This window comes from Emys orbicularis, chromosome 13, assembly GCF_028017835.1.
Source record: "Emys orbicularis isolate rEmyOrb1 chromosome 13, rEmyOrb1.hap1, whole genome shotgun sequence".
Taxonomy (NCBI): domain Eukaryota; kingdom Metazoa; phylum Chordata; order Testudines; family Emydidae; genus Emys; species Emys orbicularis.
In genome coordinates this window covers 6,209,801-6,230,041 of record NC_088695.1, presented here as the reverse complement: position 1 = coordinate 6,230,041, position 20,241 = coordinate 6,209,801, and the positions used below count along the sequence as shown (strand labels likewise).

General features: G+C 48.4%; 1 protein-coding gene across 7 annotated transcripts; it reads right to left on the bottom strand.

The window, feature by feature from the left end:
* Positions 1 to 6,150: 6,150 nt before the first annotated feature.
* LOC135888428 (butyrophilin subfamily 1 member A1-like) lies at positions 6,151 to 13,443 on the bottom strand. Of its 7 annotated transcripts, XM_065416238.1 has the most exons (5): positions 13,101 to 13,443; positions 12,853 to 12,965; positions 11,283 to 11,305; positions 10,440 to 10,543; positions 6,151 to 8,331 (listed from the first exon to the last, which is right to left on the bottom strand). In XM_065416238.1, exons 4-5 carry the CDS (start codon positions 10,513 to 10,515, stop codon positions 7,814 to 7,816), a joined length of 594 nt encoding a protein of 197 aa, XP_065272310.1. In that variant the 5' UTR covers positions 10,516 to 10,543; positions 11,283 to 11,305; positions 12,853 to 12,965; positions 13,101 to 13,443; the 3' UTR covers positions 6,151 to 7,813. The 7 variants fall into 7 exon arrangements, with proteins under 7 accessions (XP_065272310.1, XP_065272313.1, XP_065272312.1 ...); XM_065416241.1 differs by lacking the exon at positions 12,853 to 12,965 and having other exon boundaries at positions 11,184 to 11,305; positions 13,087 to 13,443; XM_065416240.1 differs by lacking the exon at positions 12,853 to 12,965 and having other exon boundaries at positions 13,087 to 13,443.
* Between the last annotated feature and the right edge of the window lie 6,798 nt (positions 13,444 to 20,241).

The window sequence follows — 20,241 nt, the reverse complement described above, 5'->3', positions numbered from 1 at the left end:
AAAGATTAGCTTAAAAAAAAAAAAAAAAGTAGGTTAGATCTGGAGACAAATATGTTAATGAAAATCTAGGCCAAGAATTCCCCCTGTTTTAACACCAAATTTGTTATATTTGTAGGGTGACCATATTTCCCGAAGGGAAAATGGGACACCCCCAGCCGCTCGCCAGAGCCCACCCCATCCCTCTACGTGAGGCTGCTGCTGGTCATTGGAACTTTGCCTGCCCCCACACATGCTGGAATGCTGTCTTCCTCCCCACCCTGCCTCCCCCACTGTGTGGGGCTGGCATCTTTGCTTGCCCCCCTGCACGTTCCTCCGCACCACACCCCACTTTGGCAAAAAAAAAGTCAGGACGGCCGGAACAGGGTTTAAAAAAGGGACTGTCCCAGCCAAAACAGGATGTATGGTCACCTTAGGTGTTTGTATTTGACGATGACAGGATTTTTTCCTTTTCTTTTTGCCATGCCTCCGAGCTAGCCAAAGCACAGGCACTGGCTTCTAATTTTCCCTGGGGGTGCTCAAAGATCACTCAGCCCCAGGCCCTGCCCCCACTTCACCCCTTTCCCCAAGGCCCCACCCCCACCCCACCTCTTCCCTCCCTCACCCTGCCTCTCCCCCTCCTCTTTCCACCCCTTCCCCCGAGCAAGCCCCCTCCCCCTCTCTCCCAGTGCCTCCTGCATGCCGCTGAACAGCTGTTCCACGGCAGGCAGGAGGCGCTGGGAGGGAGGGCGAAGGAGAATGGAGGGGAGGGGGGGAGATTGGCTGCCAGTGGGTGCTAATTTTTTTCCATGGGTGCTTCAGCCCCAGAGCACCCAGGGAGTCAGTGCCTATGGTCAACTTAATGTTGTAGTGCTGCCCCACAAATCTGCAGTGGATGAATTGCAACCTCTCCACTTGTCACAACCACCTTTCTCCCCATATCCTGTATAGGCCCCGCTGGATGGTCCAGGGTCTGCAAGGAAAGGGAAAAGAAAATTGGGGGGAGGGAGGGAAAGAAAAACTGAAAACAAAATGAATCATCTGTTTCAATCATATTTGATTAAAAATGGAAAAATCCATAAAATATTTCGAACGAAACAAAAGTAATTTAAAAATAAAAAACCTGAGTGATAGTTGTGAAATTGTAATTGGCTTTACTCCTATAGATTTGCTCATGAACTCTCCCCTCCAATGGCTTTTCACACAGGAGATCCTCTGTCACACAACGTATAAATTTGCCTCTTCTTTTAATTATATCATGAAATCCCTATTCAGAAACAACATATGATTGACTTTAGGCACATTCTTAATTCCCACTGTTTTCAGAAGGAGAAAAGGATGCAATTTTCTGTTTTGACTGATTATGGAAATAACTACTTTTTTCCCCTTGAAGTATCAGATTGAAAAGAATTCAGCCCTGCAGAAAGATTAAGAAAACTGTAATGACAACAGTCAGAAGACTAGACTGATGACTGCTAGATTTTGGTGCAGTAAATTTCTTCCTGTACTACAAACACAGGAAGCGATTTTGTTACAAATCTCCCTCTGATGTGACTGAGAACAGGATCGGGCCTAGTGTTCTTGTATAAAACAAGTATCAGAGGGGTAGCCGTGTTAGTTTGGATCTGTAAAAAGCGACAAAGAGTCCTGTGGCACCCTATAGACTAACAATGTATTGGAGCATAAGCTTTCGTGGGTGAATACCCACTTCATGTCTGACGAAATGGGTATTCACCCACGAAAGCTTATGCTCCAATACATTTGTTAGTCTATAAGGTGCCACAGGACTCTTTGTTGCTTTGTATAAACACAATCACAAAATAAATAAATGACTAGTTCAACCTGCTGTACAAATCTCGAGCTAGGAAAATAATCTGAAATGTATTTTGAATGTAAATCATTTTGAAGATATGTGTAATGTTAGTGTTTACATAAAGAGTAAAACCAATGACCCATGATTATTTAATCTTCATGGTAACAATCTGTCCACACAATAAGCAGTGTATTTTAGGGGTTATAAAGCAGTGGTTTTCAATCTTTTTTTCCATTTTCACTGTGTGGACCCCTTTGGAAATCTTAGATATAGTCAGCACACACACACACCCCCGAGCAGTCCACAGACCACAGTTTGAAAACCACTGTTCTATGGTAACGACAATCTTTTGTGAACCCCTTAGATATAGTCTGCAGACGGCCAGGGATCCACGAACCAGAGAAAACCACTGTTATAAAGAGTCATTTTGAAGTTGTTAACCTACTTCATTCGTCCTTCCAAGAAGTTTCACAGTCTTCAGGGCGCGACCAGCTCTCATTCCTGTTGTGCTAGCTTGTAAGTGACTCTTTCAGTAAATATCGAGTTGAACAGCTAACTCTGGCTATAAAAGAGTTTTCTCATCGCTTTCCGTGCACTTTTTAAAAGAACCATGTTTGCGTTCCAGACTGATAAATGTGCCTTCCCTCTTGCGGTATCTGCCAAGCTGGAAAGTGAAAGTAATGCAGGACTGGATCTAGAGAGATGCAATCATTTCAAAACCCCAGTCATGTGGGAGAAGTTAGAGTCTTTTCTTAAAGAAACAGCCACAGTCCTGCTGCGGACCTGGACGTGCCTGTACCAGCAGACTCAAGCAATCAGATGATCTGAATCCAGTGATGATTTTGAAGAGACTCTTCTTGCCTTGTGGATTTAGAAAATTGACTAGCAGAAAAAAAACAAAACAAACCTTTGTTAACAGGGAGTTATGGTCATGGGCGGCACGTGACATTTTTGGGGCGGCTGGGTGTGCCTGGACTGGGGCCCAGCCCCCACTTGGCCTCCTCCCTCCAAAGCCCCACCCATGCTCCACCGAGACCCCCACTGCCCACCCACTGGCTACTCACCGCTTGCGTGCGCCTCTTCGTCCCCTCCCCAGTGGGGGCACAGAACTCCTCTGGGGCCCGGGTGGGAGATGACAGCTCCTCCTGCCCGGGGTCCACGGGGCGGGATCCAGTTCCTTCAGCTGCGGTAGGCACAGAAAGGGGCAAGGGGAGGATAACTCAGTGGTTTGAGCATTGGCCTGCTAAACCCAGGGTTGTGAGTTCAATCCTTGAGGGGGCCACTTGGGGATCTGGGGCAAAATCAGTACTTGGTCCTGCTAGTGAAGGCAAGGGGCTGGACTCGATGACCTTTCAAGGTCCCTTCCAGTTCTAGGAGGTGGGATATCTCCGTTAATTATATTATAAAGTGCCCCTATTAAAGCAGCCAAATTTTTATTCCTGTGCACATCCCTGCTACCCGGTCTGGTGGAGGTGGATTAAATGCTCCTCTGTAGCATTTACAGGTAGACAAGCCCAGAGGCTGGTTATTGTGTTAACAACAGAAGAAATGAACTGCAACAAGTTAACACAAACAACCCAGAGTCAGGGGTGGCAGGTTTGTAGAAATTTTGGTGGTGCCCAGAACCCGCCCCCTGCAAACTCCACCCCCCACCTGCCTAAAGCTCTGGGAGGGAGTTTGGGTGGGGGGAGGAGGTCTGGGGTGCAGGCTCTGGGCTGGGGCTGGGGATTAGGGTGCAGGAGGGATGCAGGCTCTGGGAGGGAGTTTGGGCGCAGAAGGGGTGAGAGGTTGGGCTCTGGGAGGGAGTTTGGATGGGGAAGGAGGTCTGGGCTGGGCTAGGGATGCAGGAGGGGGTGAGGAGTGCAGGCTCTGGGAGGGAGTTTTGGGGATGAGTGAGGGCTGTGGGGTGGGGCTGGGGATGAGGGGTTTGGGGTGTGGGGGGTGTTCAGGGCTAGGGCAGAAGGTTGGGTGTGGGATGAGGGCTGTGGGGTGGAGCTGGGGATGAGGGGTTTGGGCTGTGGGAGGGGCTCAGGGCGAGAGTAGGAGTGCAGGGGGGTGACGGCTCTGTCTGGGGCTGGGTATGAGGGGTTTGGGGTGTTGGAGAGGCTCAGGGCTAGGGCAGAGGGTTGGGGTATGGGGGGGTGAGGGCTCTGGCTGGGGGTGTGGGCTCTGGGGTGGGGCAGGGCTGGGGATGAGTTTGGGGTGCACACAGGCTGCCCTGGGGCTGGGGCCAGAGAGGAGGACTCCCCCAGCCCTCTACCCCCTGGCAGCAGTGAGCTCTGGGGGAGGGGCCCCTCTCTCCCCCCGGTAGCACACTCACCCCCACCACTGTCACCGCATGTGCTCCTAGGGCCCCTCTCAGGTCCAGGAAGCCCCCTCACCTCCCCTGTGGTGGGTGCCGGGGGGGGGGCTGACATCACATGTGGCCTCCTCCCCTGCCGCTGCCCTCACTGTAGCCTCACTGGGGGTGGGGGATGGGGCTGCCCCTTGCCCAGCGTGGGGCAGGAGCGGTGACTGCGGGCAGCGGGGGCCCCTGTGCTGGTGAAGGGTCCTGCCAGAAAACAGAAGGGTCGGAGGCAGAAGGGCAGGGGCAGGGCAGCCTGCCCTACTGCTCGTGGATGGGGGCCACTAGGACCCTGCGGCGGCAGTTGATGCCAGGAGCTGGCAGAGCAGAGTCAGTGTGGAGCCGCAGGCTCCGGGCCCAGGGGAGGTGCACGGGGGCAGCAAGTGGGGGCCGGGGGACACTCGGGGAGGCGCATGAGGGCAGCAGGCAGGGTCGGGGGAGAGACCCGGCCCCAAACATTGGTAGAGCCGGGCCCCCAGGCCCTGAATATTGCTGGAGACCGGGCACCACAGGCTCATGTCACTCGCCGCCCCTGCCCAGAGTATGAAAATGATTGTTCCAAACTATTGAGCAGATAATTATGTAAGAACCTGGATAGAAAATCAGGACTGATTCACACCTAACCTGTTAGTTTAACACGGTGGGCTACTGGGAATGGCTAGTATTCCCCATGAATAATTCTCCTAGTTTTAGGGCCATGGTTTGCACTTTATTGCATGGATCTGCAAATGTTCTTCTCAGGGAGACACCGATCTTTATATTTGCACCAGCATGTTATCTATGGTCGTTACATTTTCAGTGATGATCCCACATTGAAAAATACAGTAACTCCTCACTTAACGTTGTAGTTATGTTCCTGAAAAATGCTACTTTAAGCGAAACAATGTTAAGCGAATCCAATTTCCCCATAAGAATTCATGTAAGGGGGGGGGGGGTTAGGGTCCAGGGAAATGTTTTTTGCCAGACAAAAGGCTATATTTTATATATATATACACACATATACACAGTATAAGTTTTAAATAAACAATTTAATACTGTACACAGCAGTGATGATTGTGAAGCTTGGTTGAGGTGGTGGAGTCAGAGGGTGGGATATTTCCCAGGGAATGCCTTACTGCTAAATGATGAACTAGCACTCGGCTGAGCCCTCAAGGGTTAACACATTGTTGCTAATGTAGCCTCACACTCTACAAGGCAGCACGAATGGAGGGAGGGGAGACAGCATGGCAGAGAGAGACAGAGACACACACCGTGTGTGTCAGAGAGAGCCGTGCATTGCCCCTTTAAGTACGCTGACCCCACTCTAAGTACATTGTCTTTTTAAGTAGATCAGCAAGTTAAGACAGCAGCTTCTGCTAGGGTGACCAGATGTCCTGATTTTATAGGGACAGTCCCAATTTTGGGGTCTTTTTCTTATATAGGCTCCTATTACCCCCCACCCCCGTCCCGATTTTTCAAACTTGCTGTCTGGTCACCCTAGCTGCTGCCAGCAAGCTCCCTCCCCCCTGAGCCCTGTAGTGTCCCGCCCTGCTCTATAGAGATGGGGTAAGTGGGGGGCAGGAGCAGGGGGACACCCTGACATTAGCCCCTCTCTTCCCTCCATCCCCTGCACAGCAAGCAGGAGGCTCCCAGGAGCAGCTCCAAGACAGAGGGCAGGAGCAGCACATGGCAGTTGGGGGAGGGACAGCTGAACTGCCCGGCAATTGATAGCCTGCTGGGCGGCTGCTGCACAGGGAACATAGGGGAGATGATAGGGGGGCTGCCGGCCCACCCTGGTTCCAAGCCCCCACCACTAGCTCCAATGGGCTGCTCTTCCTGCAAGCAGTGGACAAAGCAGGTGGCTGCCAAACAACGTTATAAGGGAGCATTGCACAACTTTAAATGAGCATGTTCTCTAATTGATCCGCAACATAACAACGAAACATTAACCGGGACGACGTTAAGTGAGGAGTTACTGTAGATGTGGTACATCACAGGAGTGGTGCTGGGAAAGGATCCTGATAGAATAACGTGAAAAATAGGAACAAATATTTATTGCAAAATCAGGGATCTTCCTACCAGATACTGAGCAACAGGGAAAAGTAAATTACACAAAGAAACGTAATAAGTATTTTGAAAAAACAAATCCCAAACAACCAATTCCCCACCTGGAAAAGCTTGTGATGTGATGGATGCTGGGAATATTTTATTCTGTGTGTCTCAATGGGATTTCCCAGTCACTCGCTTCATATTTATTTCATGTTGCTTTTACTGCTGTTATTGGCTCATTGTTCTACTTGAATAAATAGAGGACAGAAGGGCAGATCTTTAGCATCTCGCCAACGTTTCGTGTGTGCTTTCCCTTTATATCGCACCATTGCACGGCAGAGAAAAGATAGGCATCTGACCTATCTCAGCACCGCAGTTTTGCGCTCTCTCTGCCAAGGGCTAACATCAGGGCACCCAGTGATTAGGCAGTTTGCACAGAGCATTTATTTAAGGACAAAAGCCTTACCGAGAAAAAAGATCAATAAAACAATAACAAGTGGAAAGGCAGACTTCTGCTTCCCAGAGGTCCCCCATCAGTCCTATGGAGACCCTGGCAGGTTCTAATCCTTCCACTCCTTCACAGGGTTTGACCTATCGATTAATGTCAGTTTGTTGGCTCAAAATGAGAGAGTCTGTTTAAACTCACCCTTTAGACCCCAAAATTTGTCCCCAACCTCCTGAAGCAGGTAAAATCAGCCGGTGCCCCTGCCCCAGGGGGAAAATCCTTAAAGGCTGGGAATCTGTGTAACCAACCATAGGACTTTGCATTGATCTTCCCAGATTCCCCAGAAAATCCACCCAGTGAGCCGGGAACATACAATTACCTGTAATACACATATTGATACATAGGTCTGTCAATATACTATGGGCCCATGTTGTCCGGCCCATCTGAATACAGTAGTCTCTGAAGTTTTCATACTTTCAAGCTCTGGCTCAAGCTCACAGATCACATTTATCAGGTGGAAACAATCACTCCCAAAGAGGCTGTGTGTGTTTGCAATATCTGTCACAACGGTAATACAGGCTGAATCGAGACACCCACTCAGGATTTTCTTTCCTTAATTTCTGCCATTAAAAAGTGTCACGTTCTGTACTTCAGGATGGTCCAGTTTGCAGACAGAGAGCTAGCAGGGGGTCTGAAGGAACATGGGACTCTGACAGGAGCATAGAGACTAGAAAATAGCAAGCTAAACGGGACTTTGCAACAACATTGTACTCCTTGTGGAGCCATAGAGACCAGGATTGAGAGCCTAGGATTTTCTGTGAGGAAACATGGGAGTCCTCCTGAGGCATGGAGACTAATAAGGTAGCTCAGAGCAGCTCTACAGGAAAGACGTTGTCTTCCAGGCTCATAGAGCTTAGGGAAATGGAAGCTAGAAGTGGTTTAGCAAGAACACTGTAATCCTCCAGGCTCATAGAGCCTAATGAAATGGAAGCTAGAAGAAGTTCAGCAAGAACATTGTAATCCTCCAGGGTCATAGAGCGTAGAGCAATGGAAGCTACAAGAGGTTCAGCAAGAACATTGTAATCCTCCAGGGTCATAGAGTGTACGGCAATGGAAGCTAGAAGAGGTTCAGCAAGAACCTCTAGGATCATAGAGACTATGACACCACAGGCCAGAGAATCCAGTTTCTTGGGATCACAGCCATGCATCACCCTCTGGGGGACAGTTTTATGTGGGACAAAAATACACAAAAGTAAGGGAAAACTCTCTCCCCATTGAAAGAGACCGGCGGGAAAGCAAAGAGCAGCTCCTCGCTGCTGAGGTCATAAAATGACACTCGCCCCAGTTCATAGTCCAGATAGACGCCGATCTCATTGTTGTTATTTTTGAGGGGCACATAGGTGTTGGAAGGGCTGGTGAGCGCCACGCAGAGGTGATCATATTTCTGCAAACCCAAGACTCCCGTGTTGGGTCGAAAGACAATATGTCCCTTCCTCCTCACAGACTCTCTGGCCACACCCACAGTCCAGAACATCCCATCCACCTCCACCTCCCAGTAGTGTCTCCCTGAGGTGAATCCCTCACAGCCCAACACACAGGGATCAGTGTCAAATCTCTCCGGACGGTCAGGCATCTTCTGACTTGGTTTTCCCCATCTGGCACCTTTCAGGTCCTCAGAGAGGATGAGTTCAGGACCTGCCGTGTCTGGATCCAGAGTCACATTCACTGCATGACAGAGAGAGAATCTTAGCATTAGAGGCTGAACTCAGCACTGGGGGGAAGGTTGGACAGAATATTCAAGAGGTTAGACATTAGTACAAAATAATCATCTACAACTGGGTGCCCACAATGTCCCCCACAACGACTTCTTTTTCTAGGTGAAAGGTAAGTCTGAAAGTCCACACCAAACCCTTGGTTGTTAAAGGCCTACCAGGGATGCTGGAGCTATCAACGACCAGTGTGAAAAAAACGAGGACATTCGGAGGTGAGGATACGAGCAAGGTACAAGGACATTTTATGTTTGTGTTTTAAAAGCAAGAAACATTGAAAAGATAGGACATTATAAGTGATGGTCATTCAAATAACCTTCACTCTGCCCCTCTAGGTACCCACTCTTCCATCTTTCCCTTCTTCTATCCAGGGAAGCTGGAACAATTTGTACAGTGGGGGTGCTGAGAGCCATTGAACCAAACAGTAAACCCTGGATATGATGGAAATCACTTCAAGACAGCACCCCTAGTTCCAGCACCTATGCTTCCATCCTTCCTAGTTCTGTAAAATGTGTCCTTTTAGGATCAAGGATACAAATTCTTAGCCTATAGCCATAGACAGGGTAGAACTGAACACTGCACTGAGAGTGGAGTTAAGAAAATGGGAACAATAAACCATCATTTTAAAAGCTCCTTTCATGCATACACAATTCTGAATGTCAACACACACAATAAATATGCTGCCTCACTGCACCCACCAGTTTTGTACACTTGTGATCTAGATGTAGGAGGTGAGTTTACATAGACACACTAGCTCCATGCACGAGGACCCCTGTGCAACTCTTGGGGCACAGGATCTTTGTAAATAAGGTGGGATAATTGACGCTCATGTACTGTGACGGATCAGAAATGGACAAAGCAGCTCGTCTCCTGTGCACTCCACATGGTCCTAAAGAAGGATTAATGTGACCCAACCATTTTAGATTTTAGCATCTCCATCCTTAGAGGTTTTTAAGAACAGGTCAGAGAATGCCTGTCAAGAATGGTCTAACTATTCTCAATCCTGCTTCAGCGAGGGCGGGTGGTGGACTAGATGACCTCTTAATGTCCTTTCCAGCCCCACATTTTTATGAGTCTATAAGCAACTCTTTGTGGTAACTGATGAGTAGAGCTGGACAGGAAATGAAAATTTTACCCTGTAAAGTTTTTGTTGTAGGGCGGGGAGTTTATATCTATACATAAAACTGACAGTTGCCAAAAACTGAAAACATTTTGGGGTTCGATTTTCCAATAATAAAATAAAACAAAACCAATGAAAGCGTGTGTGTGTGTGTGTAAATGTCCATTTAGTTGAAAAGACATTTTCTCACCTTCCCTCCGTCCCGCAAAAAACAAAATCACGGATAATTGTCAACCAACTAAAGTTCTGGAAAGAAGCATAAACTTACAAGACACCCAAATATTTCCTAGCGTGGATGGACAAAGTTATTGCAGAGTCTTTCATACAAGGGGGCAGAGTTAAGGTTGTCATCAGTGACCTTACCTGAGAAATTCCTTGCTTTCACATGCTGGGTATTTTTGCAATGTAATTCTTAAAATGTCCTGCCTGAATGTCTGCAGTGTTGTTGTAGCAGTGTCAGTCCCAGGATATTAGAGAGACAAAGTGGGTGAGGGAATATCTTTTACCTGAAGAAGAGCTCTGTGTATCTTGAAAGCGTGTTTATCCCACCAACAGAAGTTGGTCCAATAAAAGAGATCACCTCCCCCACCTTGTCTCTGTCTTAATGTATTTATTTAAACAATATTGTATCTTTGTGTTTCTTGGACCCTTCATCCTGAATTTCCTAGTTTCTAATGAGTGCTGTTTTTTTAAATCCCAATGTTCCTGCAAAGTGCTGATTTATCTGTTGGGGGGGGGGAGCTGATTGGCGGGGGCCCACCGGTGGGTGCTGACCACCCACTATTTTATTTCCATGGGGCTTGGGTGCTCCAGCCCCAGAGCCCCCACGGAGTTGGCGCCTATGGGCCCGACACCCCATTGGGAAGCTCAGCAGAAGTTCCAGTGGCTGGGGAAAGTGCATTGCACGCTGACGAAATTTCGGAGCGGGGCTTTGTGTTTCTTACCTTTGAATTGCTTCAGAGTTTGGGGGTTGAGGGAGAACTCCGGCGTCCTTTGCCTCGGTTCAGGAGAAAGAGCCATTGCAGCCCGCACCTTCCCCTCCTCACGGCTAGAGGAGGAAAAACACCAACCACACATTTATTAATCGTCACCTGATTGCTCAGTTCAAGTGGCAGCAAAACATCAAGGGGCCCATTTGTGCCTGGACCTGGCATGGGTCTGCAAGTGCTCTCGAGGTTGGGGGAGTGATGGGGAAAGACCCACGATGGGGGGCAGTGTGGAGCAGTGGAAAGAGCACCGGACTGGGAACCGGGACACCAGGCTTCAGCTCCCTGTGTTCTGCAACACACATGCTGGGTGACTAAAGGCAAGTGACTTCCACTCCCACCTTTTGCCTGGTTTGTCTAGACTGTACATTCTCCAGGGCAGGGACTGTCTCTTTGTGCGTATGTAGTGGGGTCCTGATCTCAGCTGGGGGTATAGGTACCATGGTAATATAAATACTAGGGAGTCTTTTCACCGCCATTCCCACACAGGGACTAGGCAAAATGTCCATCCCTGGTCCCTTCTGACAGCTGCTTATCCCCTGTCTTATAGCTTTTCAGCCCTTTGGATGACTATTTAAAAACTTTTCTCTGCAACCATGAGAGCTAGAAATTGCCTTAAAAAAAAAAAGCAGCTGAGGTTTTAGTGTAATCACATGACTCCAGGAACTGGGGCTTTAAGAAAACAAACAAACAAAAAATCACCATCCAGACGTGTAATATTGGAGATGTGTCTTTCAGCCAATGCCGAAGCCCCTGACCTGCATTGTGAAGTATGAGGGGGAGTGAGAAGGAGTCACGTACCCGTTCAATATGTCTCTGGCGTCCTATAAGTGAGAGGGAGAGAAAAGAGAGTTCAGCTCCACATGACACATACTAGGGACGACTACTGCTCCAGAAGCAGCTCTTTTTTTGGTCACTACTTCAGTTTCACAGTTACCAATAGCTGGTCAATTCAGATCTATGTCTTTAATCTCTCAGTTCCAGTAGTTAACTCTGAACTCCAGCGATTAGGGTTTGGGGCTTGAAGACCCTTTTCTCCACTGCTAAAATAGAAACTCCCTATTTATGAACCTTAGGAAGTCAAATCACCCAGGGAACAGAAACAAAACCATGTGATTTTGGCATCCAATCACAAGGCACCAGCAGCAAATAATGAACATTGTATATGCATAGTAGTAGCCTGCGTATAAGCAATCCAGTCCCAACCTGCAAACTAAAGGCCCAGGTGCATGCTCAAACCTGAGTTTCGGAGTCACTTACAAATTTGTGCCTGCAACTAGAGGTGCAGGAATTGACAAGCTGGGCTGAGACCTTGGTCAAAATGTGTCTTACAGAGATAAATGCACTGGGACCACGCCCTCCCCCAGGAAGCTGGCCCCGGTCACTTGGAACTGCCCTGAGATTTGGTGTGATACATGGATCCAGGCAGAGACACCAGTGCCTGCTGATAGTGTGTGCGTGTGGGGGGCGTGGGGAGGAGGGCACAGCGAGGGCACCCGGCTTCAGCAGTGTTACTGAGCATGCTCAGTTCATGTGAGCACGATCAGTACAATCCAAGCAGCAAATCTGGGATGGGGCATGTGACCCCACATTCCCCCACCCTCTATGCCTTGCCTCTGGATCCAGAGGCTAAAATGAATTCACACAAACCTTTAGTCAAAGACCTAGCAGACAACTAATCTAGCAGGCAAAGATAAAACAAGATCCAATAACTGGAAGTTAAAGCTGGACAAATTCAGATCGGAAACAAGGTGTTAGTTTTTAAACATGAGGGTAATTAGCCATTGGAATAATTTACCAAGGGGGGCGGTGGATTCTCCGCCACTGGCAATTTTAAAATCAAGACCAGATTTTTTTTTTTTCTACTGAAAACTATGCTCTAGCTCAAACAGGAATTATTTCAGGGAAGTTGTATGGCCTCTATACCAGAGGTCAGACTTGATGATCACAAGTATCAGGGGGTAGCCGTGTTAGTCTGTATCCACAAAAACAACAAGAAGTCCGGTAGCACCTTAAAGACTAACAGATTTATTTGGGCATAAGCTTTCGTGGGTAAAAATAGGAGTTACATTTCTAGATGTTGAATCATTCAACCTGTTCTACATTAATGATGGCTCAAAAATAGCAGAGATGTTGGGTTCCTTCCCCAACAAAGAAACAGAAGAAGTTGGAGCAGTTAGCACAGAAGTAAAAATACCTCTGGATAAAGAACAGACAAAAGGCTATATGGGAAATATGAGGATATAAAAAACAACCAAGGCAGATAGCAGGAGCCCAAAAAGCATCGTTTCTATTGTAGTCAAGAGGAAAGTGGCTATTAACTGCAAAAGAGAGAAGGATCAGTTTGAAGGGAATTGAACAACAAACTTACTGCATAATGCAGAGTGTTTCTAAATTCTGGACTGCTAGGGAGACATCGGGAGCTGGTTTTCTTTTTATCAGTGAAAGAGTGATCCTAGCAATTACCATTCCATCATTCTAGCTCTGATAAGATAAAAAATGCAGCAAGTATTTAGAGATGTGTTTTAAAATGTCTTGCAGCAGATCCCCCATTTAGTTACTTGATTTGCTACTGGTGGTTTTTATTATAATATGTTTCACTCACTAGCAATTTCCTACCTCGCACTGCTCCGCGGTTGTCTCTGTGGAAGCTGTAACATGGTTTCTTGGTGTGCCGTGCAGATCACATAGGTGAGTTTTTGGCCCCTCTTCAGACAACAAAGCAAATTCCTCCTGGTGTTTCTCACACACCCGCTCTGCTTCTGGATCTTTGGCCAACTGCAGAATGAATGGTCTGCCTGCTCAGTTCTACAACACTCCCCTGGGTTTCTCTGCACAGAGGAGAGATGTTTCTAGGTGATTCTTCCAAGCACTGGCTAATGCAGGCGCAGCAAATGTTCTCTCTCCAACCGTGAACACTGGACCTTATAAGCAAGTCACAAGGCTAGTGCAAGCGGCCTCCTATTGGGGAGTTTCGGCTGGATTCTTAGAAGCCACCGCTCCTACTGTGTAAAAGAGAGAAGATCAGCTGCAATCTCCTCATCACAGACATGGCCTGAGTCTTACCCAGCAACCGGCTGTTTCTTTCCCTGGAAGCGTTTTGTGCGTGTTGTTTTGGTGTTTGCTTCTGGGTTTTCTTTAGGTTGCAACGTGTAATTTTGTCAGCGGGCCAGAGCCTGAGAGGCTCAGCAGAGAAACGAATGAAAAGTGGATCTGAAGAGCCAAATCTTCCTTTCTGTAACTCAGTGGTTCTCAAGCAGGGGTACACGTCTCTCTGGAGCAGTGGTTCCCAAACTTTAACAACCTGTGAACCCCTTTCACTAAAATGTGAAGCCTCGCGAACCCCCTCCTAAAAATGAATATTTCCAGGGATTTTCTCCTTTACCTGAGTATAAATTATAAGAGCAGTGATCTTGGAAATATAAAATTTGTTTTTATGACATGCTTATTACACACTCTTTATTATTAATTATTATTTATCATTACAGTATTTTTATTACATTATGAAAATGGCAACACTCTTCCAAGATCTCACTTTCATAGCTTGTATCACTTTGAATAAGTCTGTTATAAGACAAGGCTCCTATGTTTCATCAAGGAGTATCAGATGTGAAACAGCACGAAGGTATTTAAGAAGCCAACTCAAAGAGTTCCTCCTACACAAGCATTCAGGTCTTGAGCAGTCCAGGCAAACAACGCACGTTACAACAAAGCTTAAACTTGTTCTTCATAATAATTTTAAAAACAATACTAGCTGCCTATTTAATTTTAAAACCAGCAAAAAATATCCACCTCCCTTTCCATTTCTTATAAGGAGTCTTGAAGTTTAAATCTCCTCAGTGTGATAGATATGCTTGCTTTGATCTGCTTAGCTCTTGGAAGTCCAGGGTCTCCGGGCTGCTGAGACAACTCTGTCCACCATTAGGGAATTTTTTCCTGAGAACCTCCTCTAACATTTTGCGAACCCCCAGGGGTTCCCAAACCCCAGTTTGGGAACCACTGCTCTGGAGGGACACAGAGGTCTTCAAGGGGGTACATCAGCTCATCTAGATATTTGCCTAGTTTTACAACAGGCTGCATAAAAAGCACTAGCGAAGTCAGTACAAACTAAAATTTCAGACAGACAATGACTTTATACTGTTCTACAGACTATACACGGAAATGGAAGTACAATATTTATATTCCAATTGTTTTATTTTATAATTATATGGTAAAAATGAGAAAGGCAGCAATTGTTCGGTACTAGCGGCTGTGACATTTTTGTATTTTTATGTCTGATTTTGTAAGCAAGTCGTTTTTAAGTGAGGTGAAACGTGGGGTACACAAGACAAATCAGACGCCAGTCATCTGGAAAGGTTGAGAGCTGCTGCTGTAACTTCTCTGAAATTAATGAAGATCCACTAGGGACAGAGGCAATGCATGGAGGGGGAACTGGGGGGGGGGGTCACATGCCCCCCCTCCAGATTTGCTGCTTGGCTTGTACTGAGCATGCTTAGTAACACCGCTGAAGCCAGCTACCCTCACTCTGTCCCTCCCCCAGCCCCCCCACTATTGGCAGGCACGGGTTGTCTCTGATTTATTAATCTTATCCAAGGGTATGTCTATACTGCAGCTGGAGGTTTCATTTCCAGCTCGCGCAGACATACCCCTGCTAGCTCTGATCAAGCTCGCAGGCTAAAAATAGCAATGGTCGCCCAGGTGGCAGGATAGGGAGCCAGCCACGGTACTTACCCAGGGTTTCAGGTGGGGTTGTACTTGAGACGGAGAGCCCATCCTGCTGCCCACACGTCTGTTTTTAGTACGCTAGCTCAGTCAGCGCCAGCGTGGGTACTCCTCTATGCAGAGACAACCCCAGGGGATAGAGTGAGGGCAGCCGGCTTCAGCAGTGTTACTGAGTAGGCTCAGTCTGTGTGAAAATGCTCAGTACAAGGCAAGCAAATTGGGGGCGGGCTCCTGACCCTGCATGCCCCCCAATGCATCGCCTCTGCCTATATGAGCTGGAAATTACACCTCCAACTCCAGTGTAGACACATCCTAGAACGGCACAGACATTTGTCAGTGATTCCCTCCCACACACATACATACACACACCCGCCTCCCAAAGAAAACAAAATATATTTTTGATGAAATAGAAAAATTCTGATTCCATTGATTTTTGTGGGAAGGGGGGCCTGAGGGGGGAGAGATGTTGTTTAAAAACTGAAAACCCCAAAAGTTTCTATTTTTTTGACCATTGAAAATGAAGGCCTGCTCTGTGTGGGTTTTGTACTGACCTGACTACGTTGCTTAGGGGTGCGATTTGTTTTACTGGGCTTGCTACAGCAAGACAACCCCTAGCGTGGATGTTGTTGTACCAGCAGAAAGGTGCCTTATATGAGGGCTAGTCTTCATGTACAGCGCTACCGATGCAGCTGCTCGGCTGTAGCGCTTTAGTGACGATGCTCCCGTCGGCGTAGTTAATCCACCTCCGCGAGAGGCGGCAGGTATGTCGACCAGAGACGCTCTCCCAACGACATAGCGCTGTCTACATGGGGGGGGGGGGGGTCGGTATAAATACGTCACTCAGGGGCGTGGATTTTTCACACCCTTGATTAACATAGTTATTCTGATATAGTTCTGAAGTATAGACCTGGCCTTCGTATAGGTTATTCCTCTTCCAGTATGGGAATATGTTGTGCTGGTATAATGTGAATGCTAACTTTCTCTGGTGTAGACTAACCTGTAGATGACTCCCTGCTACCCTCTGCTCCCAGGGACCAATAGAAAACCTCTTCCTCCACTGGAAAATAGAGAGAGGTTCTTTTAAAAATTCCCCTTCCCTAATGTTCTCTGTGGTGTGGGCGCTGTTAGCTACAGGGATTTTTCCTTGGGGAGAAGAATATTTTTCAAAATTACACCTCTACCTCGATATAACGCTACCCGATATAACACAAATTCGGATATAACACAGTAAAGCAGTGCTCCAGGGCGGGGCGGGGCTGCGCACTCCAGTGGATCAAAGCAAGTTTGATATAACGCAGTTTCACCTATAACGCGGTAAGATTTTTTGGCTCCCGAGGACAGCGTTATATCAAGGTAGATGTGTATTGTTATTGATTATTTTTATATTGGTTAAAGTGCTGCTTGGATTTCTAGCCCTGCAGTTGATTCATGTACCTGGGTCTTTCCACAACCTGTAGCGGGAATGTGATCTTATAGTGGAATGTCTTTTTCACTTTCCTGTTCCTAGGAATGGGCTGAGCTTTTAACAAATCGGTGTTTCCCTCCCTGTTACCATCCAAGGGTTGTAGAGATACACTTATCCGGGGGCTGTAAAATAATGGGTCAAATCCTGCTCTTGTTTACACCTGTGTAAATCCAGAGTGACTCCTGATTCCAGTGGAGTTACACCCATGTTTTGTCAATGTAAATGAGATCAGAAGGTGGCCCAAATCTTCCCCTCTGCCAGGAAAGGTGGGGGGAATTGGCAATGGCTGGGCAGTCCAGAGGGAGATTGGGCCATTGTTCAATGAAATATTATTTAAATTCCCAATCCGACGCACCCTCACCTCAGCCCGCTGGGACTTCCCCCTCTCCCCAGCTCTGGTCAGACTGGAATTGTCAGAGTGTCTTAGGGGAGTTGGGTGTCTGCCTCCCATGGCTTAGCCTCCTTAAAGGCCTTGGAAAATTCCAGTCTTAGGCCTTGGCTACACTTGCGAGTTGCAGCGCTGTAAAGCCGCCCCCAGCGCTGTAACTCACTCCCCGTCCACACTGGCAAGGCATTTGCAGCGCTGTATCTCCGTGGTTGCAGCGCTGCAGGTACTCCACCTCTCCGAGAGGAATAGCGAGTGCAGCGCTGCCGCTGCGGCGCCAGTGTGGCCGCCCAATGCGCTGTGAATGGCCTCCAGAATTATTCGGCAGTATCCCACAATGCCTGTTCTAGCCACTCTGGTCATCAGTTCAAACTCTACTGCCCTGGCCTCAGGTAACCAACCATGTGACCGACCCTTTACATTCCCCGGGAATTTTAAAAATCCCCTTCCTGTTTGCTCAGCCTGGCGTGGCGTGGAGTGCTATCAGCGAATCTTTCCAGGTGACCATGCCTCCCCGCGCCAAGCGAGCCCCAGCATGGAGCAATGGCGAGTTGCTGGACCTCATCAGTGTTTGGGGGGAGGAAGCTGTCCAGTCCCAGCTGCGCTCCAGCCGTAGGAATTACGAAACCTTCGGGAAGGTATCAAAGGACATGATGGAAAGGGGCCATGACCGGGACGCCCTGCAGTGCAGGATTAAAGTGAAGGAGCTGCGGAGCGCCTACCGCAAACCCCGCAACGCAAATGGCCGCTCGGGTGCTCCCCCTACGACCTGCCGATTCTACAAAGAGCTGGATGCGATACTTGGGGTTAACCCCACCTCCACTCCGAGCACCACCATGGACACTTCAGAGCCGGTGGGGGGGGGGGAGGAGGAAGAGGAGGAGGAGGAGGAGGAGGAGGAAAACGGGAGTGATGGTGGTGGGCCGGATGGAGACACCCCAGAATCCCTGCAGCCATGCAGCCAGGAGCTCTTCTCGAGCCAGGAGGAAGGTAGCCAGTCGCAGCGGCCGGTACTTGGTGGAGGACAAACAGAAGAGCAGGTTCCCAGTAAGCGGGTTTTTTTTCTGGAAGGAATTTTTTCAGTGCGGGCTCTTTGGGAGAGGAGGGTTAGGCATGCATGCCTAGATGCGGAATAGTGCATTGATGTGGTTTATCACATCGCGGTAATCGGCCTCGGTAATCTCCTCGAATGTCTCATCCAGAACGTGTGCAATGCGTTTGCGCAGGTTTATCAGGAGAGCCGCCATGGTCCTTGTCCCAGCCAGGCTAACGTGTCCGCGCCACTGTGCCGCGAGGGGCGGGGGGACCATTGCTGCACACAGGCAAGCTGCATATGGGCCAGGGCGGAAGCCGCATTGCAGTAGAATACCCTCCCTTGCTTCCCAGGTCACCCTCAGCAGCGAGATATCATCCAGGACGCACTCCTGTGGAAAATGTTGGGACAGTGTTCAGTGTAGGTGCCCCCTGAAGCTGTTGGCTCTCCCCAAGGCACAGAAACCCAGAGGACAGTGCAGCCCTGAAACAATCAGTCCCCCTTACTCACCATTGTGAGGCTCCCGTGGGATATGTGTGCTCTGTTTCGGATGGGAAAATTATGCTATTGTGTAGACCCTGTGTGTTTTCTACTCCTTAAGTGTGGGGGGGATCATTGTCTGGTATGAACAATGCTGCCTCTGTTAAATGTTGCATTTTGCCTATACAGCTGCATCAACCTTGAGACCTCAGCCGTCCCTCTTATCGCCTGCTCAGAGACTGCAAAGACTCAGGAAGAGACCGCGAAAAAGCAAAGAAGACATGCTGCAAGAAGTGATGTGGCAATCTATTAAAGAGAATGAGAAAGCACAGGACTGGAGGGAGAGAGAAAGCAGGATCCGCCAGGAAAATGCAGCGCACCGGCGGCAAAGCACCGCGCACCGGCAGCAAAGCACTGATAGGCTCATAAGCATCCTGGAGCGCCAAGCAGATGCTATCCAGGAGCTGGTAGCCATGCAGAAAGAGGAGCAGTACCGCAAACGCAAATGCCCCCCCCCCCATAGCCCTTGTCCCAAAACTCTTTCCGTTGTGCCCCACTGTCACCTCCAACCCACTTTCCCCAACTTCCGTGTTCTTCACGCCACCCACTGCCTCCAACACCAGTATCTTCACCACCCAGCCCTGAAAACCACGACCCTTATCCTCTGCACTCAACCCCCATCACCATGCAGTATAGCTGTCCTGAAATGCAGCACTCACTGCACAGCACACCAGACAGGACATACACAAATCTGTGATTGTACCGTTCCCCACTCCACTCCCTTGTTTCTTTTCAATAAATAATTTTTTTTTCTTTTCAATAAATAATTTTTTTTCTTTTCAATAAATGGATTCTTTGGCTTTGAAAACATTCTTTATTATTGCATAAAGTAAAAGACTCCTTAGCCCAGGAACTAAACAGGCACTGCAAGTCTGCTTGTCTGCTAAGCAGACACTGATTCCTAAAGATTGGAACTACTGCACTTCACTCCGGTGCAGGGCACCAGATATCACTGCTGGTTTTCAGCCTCAAATTGCTCCCTCAAGGCATCCCTAATCCTTGCAGCCCCGCACTGGGCCCCTGTAATAGCCCTGCTCTCTGGCTGTGCAAATTCAGCCTCCAGGTGTTGAACCTCGGAGGTCCATGCCTGAGTGAAGCTTTCACCCTTCCCTTCACAAATATTATGGAGGGCACAGCACACAGATATAACCGCGGGAATGCTGTTTTCAGCCAAGTCCAGCTTCCCATACAGAGATTGCCAGTGGACCTTTAAACGGCCAACGGCACACTCCACAGTCATTCGGCACCGGCTCAGCCTGTAGTTGAACCATTCCTTGCTGCTGTCAAGTCTCCCTGTGTAGGGTTTCATGAGCCACGGCATTAACGGGTAAGCGGGATCTCCAAGGATCACAATGGGCATTTCAACTTCCCCTACCATGATCTTCTGCTCTGGGAAAAAAGTCCCAGCCTGCATCTTCCTGAACAGCCAAGTGTTCCGAAAGATGCGTGCGTCATGCACCTTTCCGGGCCAGCCTGTGTTAATGTCAATGAAACGCCCACAGTGATCCACAAGCGCCTGGAGAACCATAGAGAAATACCCCTTCCGATTAACGTACTCGGATCCTAGGTGGGGTGGTGCCAGAATAGGAATGTGCGTCCCATCTATCGCCCCTCC

Coding starts and splice junctions, on each gene's coding strand:
- LOC135888428 (XM_065416241.1), bottom strand. CDS start 10,515: ATGGCTCTTTCTCCTGAACCGAGGCAAAGGACGCCGGAGTTCTCCCTC. Junction 8,332..10,439: donor AACTCTGAAGCAATTCAAAG/GTAAGAAACACA, acceptor TCTGTCATGCAG/TGAATGTGACTCTGGATCCA.